At 46.1% G+C, this 16,019-nt stretch overlaps 1 protein-coding gene across 4 annotated transcripts in view; it reads right to left on the reverse strand.

The window, feature by feature from the left end:
• Nucleotides 1-3,940: 3,940 nt before the first annotated feature.
• The window catches only part of LOC133340328 (zinc finger protein ZFPM2-like), a 232,160-nt gene continuing 220,081 nt past the window's right edge, over nt 3,941-16,019 (reverse strand). For all 4 annotated transcript variants that reach the window (XM_061548472.1, XM_061548470.1, XM_061548471.1 and 1 more), the window contains one exon: nt 3,941-7,760. In XM_061548472.1, coding sequence (XP_061404456.1) covers nt 4,837-7,760 — 2,924 coding nt within the window. In that variant the 3' untranslated portion in view covers nt 3,941-4,836. The remainder of the gene's footprint in view (nt 7,761-16,019) is intronic.

Consider the following 16,019-nt stretch of genomic DNA (forward strand, 5'->3'; position numbering starts at 1 on the left):
AGTACATTGTCTGACTGTTATTTTTAAGTCCTGTGTATATACATCAACAGTCTTTCTCTTCTTTCGTACGGCTTACGTGGTGCAAATCAACATCTGCAATGTCACATTCAGGTGGTTAAGCCGGATAACCGCGGCAGGAGAAGCGCTTGCGATGGTCTCCTTCGAATGTGTGGATCGACCACGCGCAAATCCCAAAACGTTGAAACGTTTCCAAATTTCTACCAAACTCGGACGTCGTTGTGCGAAAGAAGGTGGAGAAATGGGAGCAAAAAAAATCGCCCCATCAAATGGGTCCCCTCCAACCTCCCGATTTTCAAAGTGCTTGTCACCGGCACAACCGACCCATTGCGGTCAGATTACGAATTGAGATTGCGTGCCCACAGTGCCCGCTGGGGTCGGGCCTCACTAGTGGCACCCTAACAATACGTGGCTTGCTCATTCGTTAAGATAACAAACCGGCTTACACCATCCTCGCCTCCTGCACCTTGCCCCAAGCCCTCCATCGCCAAGGGCTTTTGTGCTCCACCAAATATATGTATTCAACGGCTACCTCTGCTCAGGAATGTAGCGTGGGGTTCGATTAATATATACAAAAGCAAAGACTCCTCTTTTGACATACAGTATATTTTAATAAACTGGCATCGTTAACCAACATTCCATGCGGAGAAGCGGATATTTTTTTTTGTACAGAACAATGCATACCAGCCACATTAAAACCGATTCATGGATTTGTTCATCACAATAGGGCATGCAAAACCTGTCACATGCAATGACAAATATGCAAAATATAAATTTCCAAAATATAAACATTAGCGAGAAAAAAAAGAGAGCCGTGTAATTGGAGACCCCCCCCCCCCCCGCGTCTTCCTGTGCAATGTCTCCCCCCCCCCCATCCTCTAAACCGTCGCATTTAAATACCTCTTGTTTTGATGCCTGGCCCTTTCCCCACCAATTCCCACCAATTCAGCGCCTGTTACGCCTAGAAACAAAAAAAATAACAATACGACACGAAAACCATTCAGCCACATCAATGGGTTCACAAAGTGCTCTGTACAGTAAAAAAAGTAATTGATATAAATTATATACTGTATATATATAAAAACTGCATTTTCACAGTCCCTTTCACATCAAAATATAAACACTACCAATGACATTCAACGCACATCACGATATAAGCACTGGACGGTTTAAAGGGCTCAACAACAGCTGCTTCAGAGTAGAAGTACTTTATGGTGCAACAGTCACATTACAAGTGGCATCATAGCCCGTGGATGATGCTGTCCGGCGGTGAGTGGGTGGAGGGGGGATTGCTAGAGCAGTAGGGTGTGTGCAGTGGGGTGTGTGTCTGTGTGTGTGTCTGTGTGTGTGTCTGCACGCATCGTGCGAGGCATGAAAAGACAGGAGCAAAATCCAGAGCGGACGAAGGGAAGTGCTCATTTGACTTTCACTTCAGGGGCAACCCCTCCCATTCAAATCCATAGACGCCTCTGGCACAGCGAGGGGCGTGTAATGTGCCCCACCAATCAGGCTTAGCTGGGTCTGCGTTAACAAATAGAAGGCCTCACAGCTCCTTTCAGGGAATGTATGCAAGTAGAGCCCCTTCAAGGGTTATACCCCAAACACCTCATAAGTAGCAATACTAATTGTTCGAAAAAACGTCTAACGCTGGCTGCTATAGGTTTATATATATATTTTTACATATATTTAAATTACTATTTCTTAACATGATGTTTACAAGATATACAACACTTTTGCCTGTGGAGGGGGAGGGGCGGGGGGTAAAGATGTGATGTATCATGCAGGATTTATTTACAAAGCTCAAATAACATACAAAACCCGAGCCCAACGTTGAACCCTGTAAAAGGAACCCTCAAGATCATAAGGAGCCTCACATACGAGCACGTTGTCACATGATGAATTCCCCTTGACTGATTAATGCAACAAAACAGTGGAAACATCTGTTATGTTATTAATTGCATCCTCCCAATAAACTGAATTTTATTCAGACAGTATTACAAAAAGTGCGTCTGCTGTACAAATACATATTCCTTTTGGTGGCGTGGTGAATGGATGTCATTAAAATAATTGGAGCGAACATCATAGGTGTTTAAATATTTCACATACGTTTAAGTTAAAATACCTCTGATTTTGTTGCCTGGCTGCATTGCTCAAAATAAATACGGATTAGTTTTTTTTCATTAATGCTCGTTTCTTTTCATCATTTACTCGCATCGTCAGCAAAGACATCGGAAATAATTTGCCACAACACCTTTAGTTACGTCATGTTTCATTATTATTTTTCAGCTTGCCTAGATTGTTTGTTTGTTATAAATCTATATACGACTTTTGGAATGTACATGGAATGTAATTAAATAATTTTAAAGACTTAAAGATGGACAAACAAACATGATAATCGTAAAAAAAGCAAGGATTTTTTTTGGTTGACATGACAACACAACTCCATTGCACGTGTGTGAAGATACGTTTTCCAAATTCTTTGCATGTCAACAACAGCCATCACATATATAAACCTTCGTGTAAATAACCCGAAGTGTTTGACCAGTAACCACACTCATTACTATGGCACCTCTCTTACCATCATCCAGGGAAGAAGACTGCCAACAATCTCCTTCGCGGTCTTCAGAAAACCAGCATGCCCTGCCAATGACTATTTGAACTATTTAGTACAAGCTGTACAGAAAAAAACATAGATTTAATTTTCATGTATAGCCCAAATATGTTTCAGACACATTTTCAGAATGATCTTGCCATGCAGAGTTCATGAACTTTTTAACAATTTAATGATAACAAACGACGATGTTTAGCCCTTTGTCCATATACTGGTGGATCCTCGTTCTACCCGTGCCGTGCCGGTCAGGAAGATTGTTTGACCATACTTCTCCACTCTGGTAAGTAAAGGTTGGTGAATGGAGCAGTTCTGGACTGGTTCAGCTATCACTCCAATTGACGTTAACCCTGGCTGGAAATCGAGCTCAGGTCGTCAAGACCAGAGCCCAGTGGACAAATCGCTGCACCACTGCTCCACCCTTAACTTGTTTCACGAGAAAGTAAGTGCCAATCGCATCGGTTAAATCTTTAACAATGCTCTCTTCATTACCTTATAGAAATTAGGTTTGTCAATGACAGTGCCACGGCATTGATTTTCGGGGCGTCTACTCATTTGCGATTGGGCGGTGTACAGTGATATTGAGGTTGTGAGTTCAAATCCCAGTTAGGGGTCGAAGCAATCCATAATTTTTTATCATCATCATCATCATCCCTGCGGGGATGAAAGTGATGCCACATCAGGGCTTTGATATCAGTGTAGTATGGGTGCTATTGGTTGCATCAAACCATTGGTTAATGCATGACTTACCTTGCTGCCTTTGATATGGTAATGTTTTCCTCTAAGCACAATGACACATATCAAGTGTTTCGTCAATGAACATTTAACTGGAATCCAAACGCACCCAAGCAGACAAAACATTCGTGCTAATATCTAAAATTACTTGATAAACGTTTATAAAATGTAGTGCTTCTGTGTTCTTGTCTTGTCCGTATTTAAATAAGATGCTAACTAAAATACAGTCTTTTGACACATATTTGAGCTACCATAACAGGAATCCAATATCATATATACATATGCTGAAAGCAAAAAAGCGACTCAAAAATTATTCTAGGCAAGGCTATTATTGTCTAAGTTCACAAATTATAACATTTTTCTGTTGCACCACCATGAACTTCATACTCCATTATATTTTTAACAAAAACGTTTTGCTGGCTAGCTGACTTGCTGGCAGGCATGTGCGCGTGCGTGACGTCACCGCGCGCACCTGCGTGATGACGTCAGTCTCGCGCTGACGTCACGCCGCCCCCGCCCCCCCACCCTCCACAAACAGGTTCAGATGCCACATCCCTACTGATGTATTCCGCGCAAATACGCGGGCAGGGCTAGCGTCTCGTGGACATTATTTAAACCTCATGGAATGCATTACAGCATCCTACATTTACATATATACGAGCACATATATATGAATGCAAATATATGCACAATGCAAAAAAAGTAGAGAGAGAAAACGCCTTCAATTTAGCCATATAGACTGCAAGGGTTAGTGCTGTTAGCGAGAACCTATTAAGGCTGGTATGGCAAACAAGCAGGTGGTGTGGCCAGCACCATGCCTGGCTTGCCTTTGTCTCCGCAGTGCAACATTCCGCACCAAGGTACTCATTTAAGGCTGAGTCAACCTATGGGAGACCCAAAACAGGTTCAGATGCCACATCCCTACTGATGTTATCCATGGCTGGGGAAAGCCAGGCCACTGGAATTACAGCGGGGTGCACGAACCAGTGCCCTGTCGCTCCCCACATTTGCTACACACACACACACATATACATACACATATGTACTATATACACGGATATATAGAGTGATTTTACCCGCTTACAAAAAAAAATCATCGGATGCTTGCACAATTCACCACCTCTAATGGCGGTCGGCACATAACAAAATTGACGACACCGATAATTTAATTTGCGTGAAGGCGGCGCAGTCAAAGTTCCATGCAGACGGGCAAGTGGATGGCACAATTGGGCATCAGAGTACCAGAAAAAATAAACCTGTGAGTGCCCTGATCATCAACGACTGACAGATCTTGATATTTACAAGACGAAGCAAAACTAATAATTCAAAAACACTGCTTTTTTTTTCAAGGTGGTGTACGGTGCTCTGTCCATCTGTCTGTGAATGTCTGTCTCTCTGGCTGTCGAACTCTTGACCTGCAATGGCAACGTGGTCCCCGTGTAGCGACGTAGGCATCGGCCAAAGACGTTGACGGTTCATTTGACATGCTCGGCTGCGTGAGAAGCGCAGTAGAACTTCTTGTGGGCAATAAACGTGGACAAGTTGCTGAAGTGGATGTCGCACAGGCGGCAGTATTTGCCGTTGCCATTGGCGGCGGCCGAAACGCCTTTCACGGCGGATTGCGGTGGCTCAGAATCCACCTTCTCTGGCGGAGGAGGAGGAGGAGGAGGGGGAGGAGCACCAGGTGAGCCAGATGAAGGGCACGCTCCCCCATCTCTCTCCGGATTATCGGTGGACGATGGCGACGCGGCCGTGCGGGCGTCCGCCGGCGACGTTGAAGACACGACCCCGAAGGAATTGCCGGGACTCTCCCGCTTAGCAGAAGTGGAATCCCTCCCTTCTGCGGGACCCTCCGCTTTTGCCGAGGGGGACGGAGGCAGGAAAGGCAGAGGGCCGCTAGGCTGCAGAGGCACCTGCTGAACATCGGCTTTGGCCGCAAACTCCCCGGGTGGCGTGTCGCTCTTAAAGCCCTGCTGCACCTTCAGGATGTCGAACATGTTCTCCCGGATGGCTCCCCCGTACGGGAGGAACTGCTTGTGGTGTTCGTGCAGCGTTTGCACGTGGACGAAGAGCCGAGTGGCATCGTGGAACACCTCCGAGCAGTAGAGGCAAGACACCTTGGCGACGGGTGGCATGGACTTGTGGTTGCCTGCGTCGCCGTTCATTGAAATGCACTGATCCTTACCGTCAGAGTAGCTTGATCCAGCCGAGTCCCTCTTCGACGGCTCCCCCAGTTTTGCGTGCCGGCCTCCGCTTCCGTACCTCGACTCTCGCCTCCGAGACGGTGCCTCCACAAAGTCGGGGCAGCGTGCGGCCGCGGGGCAATGGAACTGCTTGTGCACGATGTAGCCCTCCACCTCGGTGAAGCTGATCTTGCAGGAGGCACACTCGTGGTAGTCCTGGAACCTGTCCTGCAGGCATTGCTTCTTCTGCTCAGGACCATTCAGTTTCTTGCTCAGGTCAATTGGACCGTCCGGTCCGGGGCTCCCCGACGAATCTACGAAGCCATTGCTGCTGCTGATGTTGTTACCGCCGCTGCTGCTGTTGCTGTTGTGGTGGTGATACTTAGCTGCCAGGAGGAACTGCGGAGGCTTCAGCAGGGGGTTGTAAAGAGCCTGCTCGAACGGGTAAGGGAACGGCGGCACCACCTTGGACTTTGGGTGCACGCCCATGATCGACATCCCATTGACGGCGCTCATCGCGGAGAAGCCCTGATGAGAGCCGGGCCCACCGCTGTTGAGACGCTGCTGCTGCTGATGATGCTGCTGCTGCTGCTGATGCTCGGAGGAGGAGGAGGAGGATGAAGAGCGCATTTCGTAGAGCTTCCTGCGCCTCCGTGTGCGGCCGCCCTGCGGGAGAGCGGGCAGCTTGCTGGCCAGCGCCGCTCGCTTCTGCAGCGGCTCGTGCCGCGTGGCGCAGTAGTACTGCTTGTGCACCATGAACGTCTCCTGTTTGCTGAACGTGATGTTGCATGCCTCGCACGTGTTCTTCTTTAATTCGCCGCCGAGCAGCGGAACCGGGGTACTCTTCCCGTCGGTAGCGCTGGCACCGCCACCAGCAGTGCCGCTGCTGGTACTTCCACCACCGCCGCCACCACCACTGCCACCGCCGCCACTGCCACCACCTCTCTCGCCGTTCGCTGCCGTTGCAAGCGCCGTCTCCATCGCGGACGCCTCCACGTTGGAGTTGCTCATTTTGGGAGACGCCAAGGGCCTCCTGGCCATCATCTCGAGTGCCGGCTCCGGGTGGATGAGCGTCGACTTGAGCAGGCTGCCCTCACCGCCCTGCGGAAGTCCCTTGAGCGGGTCCTTGTAGAAGAGCGAGCCCTTGGCCTCCGATTTGTGCCGTTGGGCGACGTTGATGAACTCTGCGAGGTGCTTGTGCGCGCCCATCCGCCGGCTCGTGCAGTAGTACTTCTTGTGCACCAGGTAGTTCTCCAGGCCATTGAAGGTGATGTTGCACTCGAAGCAGGTGGTGCCTTTGGGGAGCACAGGGCCACAGAAGAACGGAGGTCCATGTGGCGGAAATCCATGCACATCCTGCTGCTGCTGTTGCTGCTGCTGGTGAACCCTTCGGTGGACCAGCTCCGACATCTTGGCCAGGATCTCCGACGCCTGCGCCGTGCCGGAAAATTCCTGCGGTAGGAGGTACTTTGGGAAGGGCGACCCCACCAGCAGGCTGGGACCGATGCCATACTGCATCGGCGACGTGGCTGGGCGTGGACTTAGTGGCTCCGACTTGAAGTCCGCGTGGTGACCGATTTTGTTTGGCGGAGAAGCCCCGTGCACCTCGCCTTCCCCTTGCACGCGACCGTTGCCCAGAAGTGGCGACATATTGCCGCAGTCCTCCATGGAGCCCGCACCACTGTTGTTGCCGGCGTCCTTGTCATCTGCGAGATAGTCCCTCGGGCTCCTGTTCCTATCGAAGCCGTCTCCCGCGAGTTCGTGCTGCTGCTGATGTTTGCCGCTGACATCGGCCGAAGCTGCAGGGCGCGGCGTCGCTCTGCTCTCGCCGCCGCGGTACGGCTCGCTAAGCTGCTGAAACATGGAGGCGGCCGCGTCCACCAAGACGCACTTCTCCCGCTCGACGGCGTTCGGGGCGTCAGCCTCGACGCTGCCCGCTCGTTCATCCGACCCGTGGCGTGGCTTGCGGTGCCGGGATCTGTGACTCTGCGGAGAGCTGGACTGCCCGGCCACGCCAAGCGTCTGCTCGCTGCTGCTCTGTTGAGGATCGTTCTGCTGCTGCTGATGCTGCTGCTGTCCGTGGTGCTGAAACGCGCCCGGCTGCTCGGGTGAGCACAGGTGGCGGCTGCAATGCGATGTACGATCTTCTCCCATGCAGCTGCAGGCACCGAAGCTGATTTCGGACGGAGGCCCAAAAGGACTGCTGGGCTTGTTACCTGTAAGACGAAAAGTAAGAAAGAAAAAAACAAGCGTTAGTGCCTCTGTGTGTGTGTGCGTGTACGCGTGTGTGCGCGTGTGTCCGTATAAGTGGGAAGCGGTAGTGTGGGGAGTGGTAGTGTAGTGGTTAGCGCACTGCAAGATAAACACAGCGACCTGAGTTCGATTCCCACTCACGGCCAAAAACCAGTGACGATTATTTGAACCAGTCCTGGGCCTCTCCTAGGTCGATTCAGCTTCAAATGAGTACCTGGTACGGTGTGTAAACATTACCACTGGCAAGACAAAGGCGGCCCAGCGTGGTGCTGGCCACCCACCCCCTCTCGTGTGCCATGTTGGCCTTTATCTGTGTTCACTAACAACACTTGCCCCAACAGTCTGGTAAGGCTATACGGGGAATATGTCGTTGTTGGTTTAAGTGTGGAGCATCTGCCAGTCATCTCTGTCAGTGGGCATTTGACACTTCACGTAGCTTGAAAATGCACCGAGCTTGACACAATATCTTGTGGTGATGTCACATCACTTTGTCGTGAATGGTAGCTGTTGTTGTTTTGTGTGTGTGTTCCTTTATGAAAAACAAACATTCGGTGTGAGTAATGGAGATGATTAAATATTGAGTTGTGGAGGTATTTCATCTTTCAAATTAAGCTATTGCTCTTTAGATATTTTGTATTATTTTCTCAGTGATCAGTTTTCTTAAAATGTATTAAGTGGTTTGAGTGTGTGCTAAAAACTGTATCGTAACATAATTATAATGTAGGTTGAACTTCTTTCGCACCGTACAGAACCAACTGTGCTAATCGGAGGCCTCAGACTTCTGATACATACTGGAATTAATTGGCCGCCTTTGTCTTCTCACCTGATTAGAACTTGTCAACTGTTCATCCCTCTTGGCATTCGATGCTGATTGTGATTAGGTTCACAAAAAAGTATCGAGCTTTCAACAGCTACTATAAATAAACATAAACACATCGAAGGCCCGGTGGCACCGAGTGCCCATTGCACAATTAAACAAAAAAACCCATCGCAATTCGAAATCCCAGTTGTATCAGTCGAATCTGCCATTCATCCCTGCCGCGTAGCTAATACTTCCCCGCTATGGGAAGTGAAGTGGTGGTTGCACTGCACTGAGAGAATGTGAAGTCTCCATCATTGGCTCGAGGCTCTTCTAGGAGGTGAACATCGCCCCCAGTGGTAGCGCTCGGTAACAATAAATCCAAGCAAATGCGCAGGGTCCCAAAGAACGTAACGGGACCTGGATCACCGGTGCATCAAATATCAGCTCAAATTTCAAATAATAATCATAATAAAAAAGATAATAAACAAATGGACGTGAAAAAAATCCGATTGATATCACGCACATCTTGTCTCGACATCGATCCCTCTTCTTCTCATCTCGCCAGAAATGTTGTTTTGATTACAGCCTGCAATGTGCTAACACCCGCCACTGACCATACCCCAGGTTTGTTTTCATCGGGGAGGCATTGCTTATTATCGTCAGATCAGGCTTGTTTTAGAGATGTATATGCATGTGTAAAATAAGACAACTGCACAGGCTTCCACATATATATTTTTAAGTAATAGAATTCAGCAACGTACACACTCACGCATACCTATGTGCGTGCATATGCGTGTGCAGGCGTGCACATCTGTGCAACGGAATATAAAATGGCACGAGCGAATGTAAATAGGTGAATGCAAATTGATTTCAAATAAACAGATTTTGCTGAACTGGAAAGAATCGGGGGGGGTCAGCATTTTGGCTGACAGTTCTAACTCAAAGCTGTTAAAGCCTGCAAGGCCACAAAGACTCGCGCAAGCGGGCTGCAACAAAGGAAAGTGGAAATGCTACAGAAAAAAATCGCACGCAGTTGCACATGCAACTAAAATCGCATGATTTGTATCGGGCGAACTCCTTTGTCCGTCATCTCCTCCCGTCCACTTATCAATTAAAAGTGGACAAAGGCGCGATATCGCCGGAGAGGACCGTGTATCAGCCGTGGTACAGGTGCCGTGGGTATCAGCATCCACCTTTGCAAACAAATTCTTTAGTGGCGAGCGAGCGTCTTTTGAAAAAAAAAAGACTCGGCGTCTTCTTTCGCCATAGGCGAGGTAAACAAACTAAAGATGTGCTTCTTATTAGAACATAAAACGAGCAAATGCAAGCTTGTCCCTGCGAAGACTAAACGCGAGCTCTAATAGAAACCAAGAAAGCGAGCGCTGTAGTTAACGAATAACCCGTGTTGATGCGTTTTGTTGCTTAAAATTGTGACGATGTGGAGAGAAAATAGCATTGCTATTGTGATATTTAGCGTTGGTTAAAGCCACACAGTTTCATTAAAATACCTTTGCTCTTCAAATGTCCAAAAATACATGTATTTGTCCTATAAACTTCCAATGAAAATTACGGCTCCCGTTGAGACCACGTTCTTCAATATTTGGTAATTTCCACAGAAGCATACACATACCAACAGCCAGCGCTCACTACCAAGGAGTAGATTTGATGATAAAGACAACACCCCCTGTTCAGCCTCATGAACTTCAAGGTCAAGTGATGTTAGTGGGCATCTATTAAGGTCAGTGCAGGGTATGATGGGTGTTGAGACCAGCACCACACCTCGCTGTCTCTCCCCCAGTGCTGATGTTTACACACTCCATCTGGAGCTCGTCTAAGGCTGTGTTGACCTACAGGAGGTCCAGGAAAGGTTTATACACCAAGTATCATACGTGAACATATGTGCACATGGCTTGGGAATTGAACCCAGATCACTGGGATCATAGCACTGTGCATCTAGCATTTTCACACCCACAGTATATCAATCGCATATATAATATATATACTCTAGATATATTCTAATTGTATTCCAGAAGGACTATACATTTGTGACATCAACAATGAACCCAATTTTTTTTTATTTGGGCCCTAAAAATTACAAGGTCGGAGGTGGATTGGTTTTACTCCTAGGGCAGGTCAGCCTAAAGTTTAAAAAAAGTTATGTTTCATTATTACACTTGTTTGCCAAGGAAAGCCTCACACAGTCAGAAGGGTCTTGATAGAAAAAATGTTGCAGCAGGGGGCCGATGATTGCTCTGCTTATTCCAAATTAGTAATTATGCGAGCTTTTGTATGACCTCCACCACACAATGGCCAACTCTTGCGATTATATATTTGCGTGTAACCTCCATCGTGAAGCAGACTGCGCGCATCGTTATGGTTAATACAGCCGCAGTAATAACCAGGGCAGCCGCTGCAATCGAACCGTGAATCTCTTCAACAAGTGGCGCACACGCGCCACCGCTCGGCCGTGTCACTGCCAAAATAAAATAAAAATGATCTCTATCATCAGTGAACCAAGGATCTTGCCTCTCGCCGAGTGTGTAAGTGATGGTGCTGGCCACCAACCCCTTCTCGTGTCCAGTGCCGGCCTTCACAGGTGCTCCTCGCTAACAGCATTTTTTTACCGGCTATACGGGGATCTTTGTCTTTGTGATACTAAAGCAGGAAGGGAAAACAAGGCAAAGCCCGCTAACGGCTTACTCGTTTCATATGCAACGATATATGCTTGGACCATTACCCTCGCCGAAGAAATTCCAGCAGAGGGCATTAATGAGCCATGCCCAACATAATCTACCTAGAAGTAGTTCTTAATGTGCGCAGAGGCCCCGGGAGTCTTGCCTGAATTCCCAGTCCACATTTTCTTAGCTATTCATCGCAACTCCCCTCGAGAGAGAGCCGCATTGTTGGCATCCTTTTTTGTGCGAGCGAATTGATGAAATGCGTGCCGTCCTGTGCAAAGCAAAGCAAAAACCGACCCTTAATTTTGCCGTGCAAACGTCGGGCACTTTCCTGACGCCGCCGACGTCGCATCTGTGTTTGACGATCTGGCGATGCCAGTTCGTGTAGCCCGCGTGGGGGGCAGGGTGTGCCTTGCAACCCCCCCCTCTTCCTGGTGGTCAAAGCTACGAGTTGGGGGGGGGGGGCTTGACAACCGTCGTGGGATACGTTCTCAACAACAGTGTAAAAAGAACGCGACTGTAAAACGCGGTTGAATCTTCTTGGTTCTTTCGGTAAAGTCACGTAGAAGGGAAGTAATAAAATAATAAAAATAAAACATAATAAAATAATTCTCACGACGTTTCGGCTACAACGCAAGCAGCCGTCTTCAGGTTGAATGTTTTTTTTTCTTTTTATAAAAATGCTTTCAATTACGTGCCACGTTTTTATTTTAATTTAACGGAGAGCAAGTCCTGGGGCTCCCACCTGACCGGTTGCCGCACCCCCTGAGCTGATGCTGTCGCCACTGGGCGATGGCTTACTGGACCGCTTGCTTGCCTGTTGTTAACGAGAACAAACACCCCAGCTGTTAACCCACTAAAGCCATCGGTTACGAGAGTGCCGCTGCGCCGTACAACACTCCACGTTGTGTTTGCATTGAGGGCCCGTAGGCATAGTGGAAGTGTGGCTCTCTCGTGACCCATTCCTGCGTGGCGGTCTCAGTAAGGGGGAAATGCTGATGACTTTAAACATATGTCAGATACGTTACGTCAGATACATGCAAGAAACTTTTTTTCCCCCAAACTTGTTAATAGAATATATGGCAAAAGAGTTTGTAAAAAAATGTCCTTGGCTGAAAAGGTTGGTGTAATGTTTTAAAACCAGCTATAGTCTTCTTGGTTCTTTCGGTAAAGTCATAATAAAATAATTAATTTATTATGCTTTATTTTTTTATTATTTAATTACTTCCATTCTACGTGACTTTACCGAAAGAACCAAGAAGATGAATCCCTACAGTCACGAAAGCTTTCAATCGAAATTTAACCAGCTATAGGTTTGTTTCAAATATTTATTTCTGCTTTAAAAAAAGGCATTTGCAATTTTATGAAACCGCAACACGTTGGTCTAAAATACGTTGATAGTGAAATGCGGTACACCTAATATGGACATGCATCCATACAGGCAAAGACAATACATACAGCATACAATATTAAGGATTTAACAATGCATTGATTCTTCCATCAAAAAACAGTTCTTACGTTCAAGATGCACTGAATAAATTGTGTGCGCGTGCGTTTGAAATGTTGATGGTCTATGTCAAGTATATGTTAATATTGAGGTAGAACCACTTCGATTTGAAACTGGCGTCCCGAGTTCGATTGCCGGTCACGGCTAACATCAGTGGCGAGCCGTCTCTGAACCAGTCCCGGGCACCCCCCCCCCCCCGTCACCATCGCGCACTCACCATCAAGCGAGGTCAGACAACCCCATGACCAACGCAGTGTGGGAAGGATTCCATCCAGCAGTGGATTAACAAACAGCGATAAAGTGTTAATTTTTCTGCTGACGTTACATCTAGGCGTGCAAATCGTGTCGATTTTTTAAAAAACTAAAATCAAATCACATTCCTGGATTGTCACAATTCCTTGAATCCGTGGGGGAGGGGGTGAGCTGAATTGTTACATCTACAAAAGTTATTCCTTACATGCACTTGATGACGATGGTGGTGGTGGCGATGGTTATCCTTAACCCTCAATGTATTTAATTATCATTGATGCGCATTGTATTCCATATAACATCTATAATGCCACACTTATTTTATGTGATAAAGCTCATATTTTGAATGAATAAATAAACGTAGCCCCTGTCTGTCAAACCTCAAAAGGCACACATTGCTTTGATACATTATTTGAAATGTGTTTATTTCCGTTAGATCGAATAATACATTTATTATATTTCCATCCTTTGCAAATCTCCCACTTCGGCAATAAGAGCAATTGAAATTTGCAAAAGAAAGTCATGTTTACGCCAGACCTTACTGTCACACTATGGAATACACCAATGCTACAGATTCGTTAGCACCCATATTTTAGAGCAAGCAACATTCTCAGGTATTTAAACGCCTTTTAGACGAATCTCAACAAACCTCACTGTGCTAGTATGTCCAGCCCCGCATTTCTCATCATCAGAATGATGAAAGTCAAGGTTCATCAGATGGTAAAAGAAGATTCTACTCATTTGTCAAAATTTGGAGTGTCGTGTTTTTGTCACTTGGAGTTGTTCAGTTGCCACGGTAGCCTTCCAGAATAGATTGCTTATCTCCTTATCTCTTGAGTGGTTGATATTTTCTATATATAAAAAAATGATGACCGTGATCATTAGGGCCGGAACATTTCATTCTTGGCAAGGCGCATGTAGAAACAAGTAAAATGCTTTGGGGGGAAATGCAAGATGCATTGGACATGTAACATTTGCTGATCCAGTTGAATATATATATGCATGAACATACTGATTCATCATCTTGGTTCTTTCGGTAAAGTCACGTAGAAGGGAAATAATAGAAATAAAACATAATAAAATAATTCTCACGACGTTTCGGCCACAACGCAGCCGAAACGTCGTGAGAATTATTTTATTATGTTTTATTTTTATTATTTTATTATTTCCCTTCTACGTGACTTTACCGAAAGAACCAAGATGATGAATCCCTGCAGTCACAAAAGCTTTAAATTGAAACCTACTGATTCAGTCCACTAAATGTTCTCTCACTGCGCTATGAGCCCGGCAACCTAACCATGGCTTGATATCAGTGGCGAGTTATATCTGAACCAGTCCTGGGCATCCCCATTGACCAACTAATGCTGACCAGGGTGGTGAAGTATGGTCAAACAGCTCACATAACCAGCATGGCATTGAAAGTCCTTCATCCATGAGCGGATTAACAAAGAGCGATATGTATATATATATGTTTTGATTTAAAGCTATCGTGACTGCAGGGATTCATATTCTTGGTTCTTTCGGTAAAGTCACGTAAAAGGGAAACAATAAAAAAATATAACACAATAAAAGTCTCACGACGTTTCGACTGCAATACAAGCAATCATCATCAGGTGTGAAAAACACAGCAAAAAAAGAACGCCACTTTTTTCAAATTTTCTTGCTGTGTTTTTCACACCTGATGATGATTGCTTGTATTGCAGTCGAAACGTCGTGAGAATTGAATTGTTTTATATTTTTATTATTTTATTGTTTCCCTTTTACGTGACTTTACCGAGAGAACAAAGAATATATATAAATGTTGTTTATACTTGGACAGATGAATACTAATGTATACTAATGTATTTAGCAACTGAGAAACTCAAAGAAGTGCACCATTATTATTAAATGCCACCTCTGCAGATTTTGTGTAACAAGTATATCAATCGGGAAGGTCCTTATTATGACCAAAATAAAACATTTCAATCTATCATCCAGTCCCAAGTTGCCTTATTCAAATAAATGCTCTTGGAAAATATTGGTATGAAAGGGGCCATAGGTTTATATAATACATTCTAGTTTTATGTTTGAGACAAACATAACATATTCCAACGAAATTACATTATTAAAATAGCATATTGAAAGATAACCACGTGTAGTAATGATAACAATGAACAAAAAAACCAAACAAACAAGGAGGTCTCTTTGTTTACTGAAAATAATGAACGTTTAATCGATCGGCCTGCGCGTTTAACGTATCCCAGCAGCATTCGCTCATTAAGGTATCTAAAAACCCTGGACGAGCTTCACCGTCACTGAGCTTCATCGGTAGGGTGTGGCCCATTAATCCAAGGCTCCTTGGTGGCCCAACATTATCGCGCACGGGAATAGATGACAGACATTAGCAAAAAAATGCATATTGATTGACACACAAGAGATAACCGCGTGGAAAGTGTCAATAATGTGAAGAATCATACCGAAGCCAGGCACAGATTAATACGTGTGGATGCGATGACATCTCTGGAGAGACTGTCCTGCATTAGTGGTTCTGACACAGATGCAAGAAATTAGATAATTTTCCCGAATTAGTGGGATTCACCCCCCTCCCCACTTTTCATCAACAAGGGGGAGGAGTTGGCTGGGCAGAGACCACACGGCCGAAATAAGTTAACGTTTTTTTCAGACGTTAATTTCATCAAGTCGGTTGGCGTCTGTGATTTTGGCTTGCGATGGCCTGCATCTGCTGCAGTGATTATATGTGCGTGGCCGGTTTTATATATAAAATAATGCCTCCAAAGTAATGTGCATAACAACTCGCTTCAGAAAAGACCGGGAGGGCTTGGCACAGGCCCTTTCTCGGTGGACAAGAGCAACTCTTTTGTCACTGCGGCTTACCGTCACATCACATGATGAAATGATTATCTTACATACATCATCATCGCGACGACTGCTTATCCGCCACGCCTGCGTGAAGGCATCGCGTTGCCACCCGCCATGTTTCGCAATT

The sequence above is a fragment of the Lethenteron reissneri genome, chromosome 9 (assembly GCF_015708825.2).
Source record: "Lethenteron reissneri isolate LAM-NWPU_2019-01 chromosome 9, ASM1570882v1, whole genome shotgun sequence".
NCBI lineage: Eukaryota > Metazoa > Chordata > Hyperoartia > Petromyzontiformes > Petromyzontidae > Lethenteron > Lethenteron reissneri.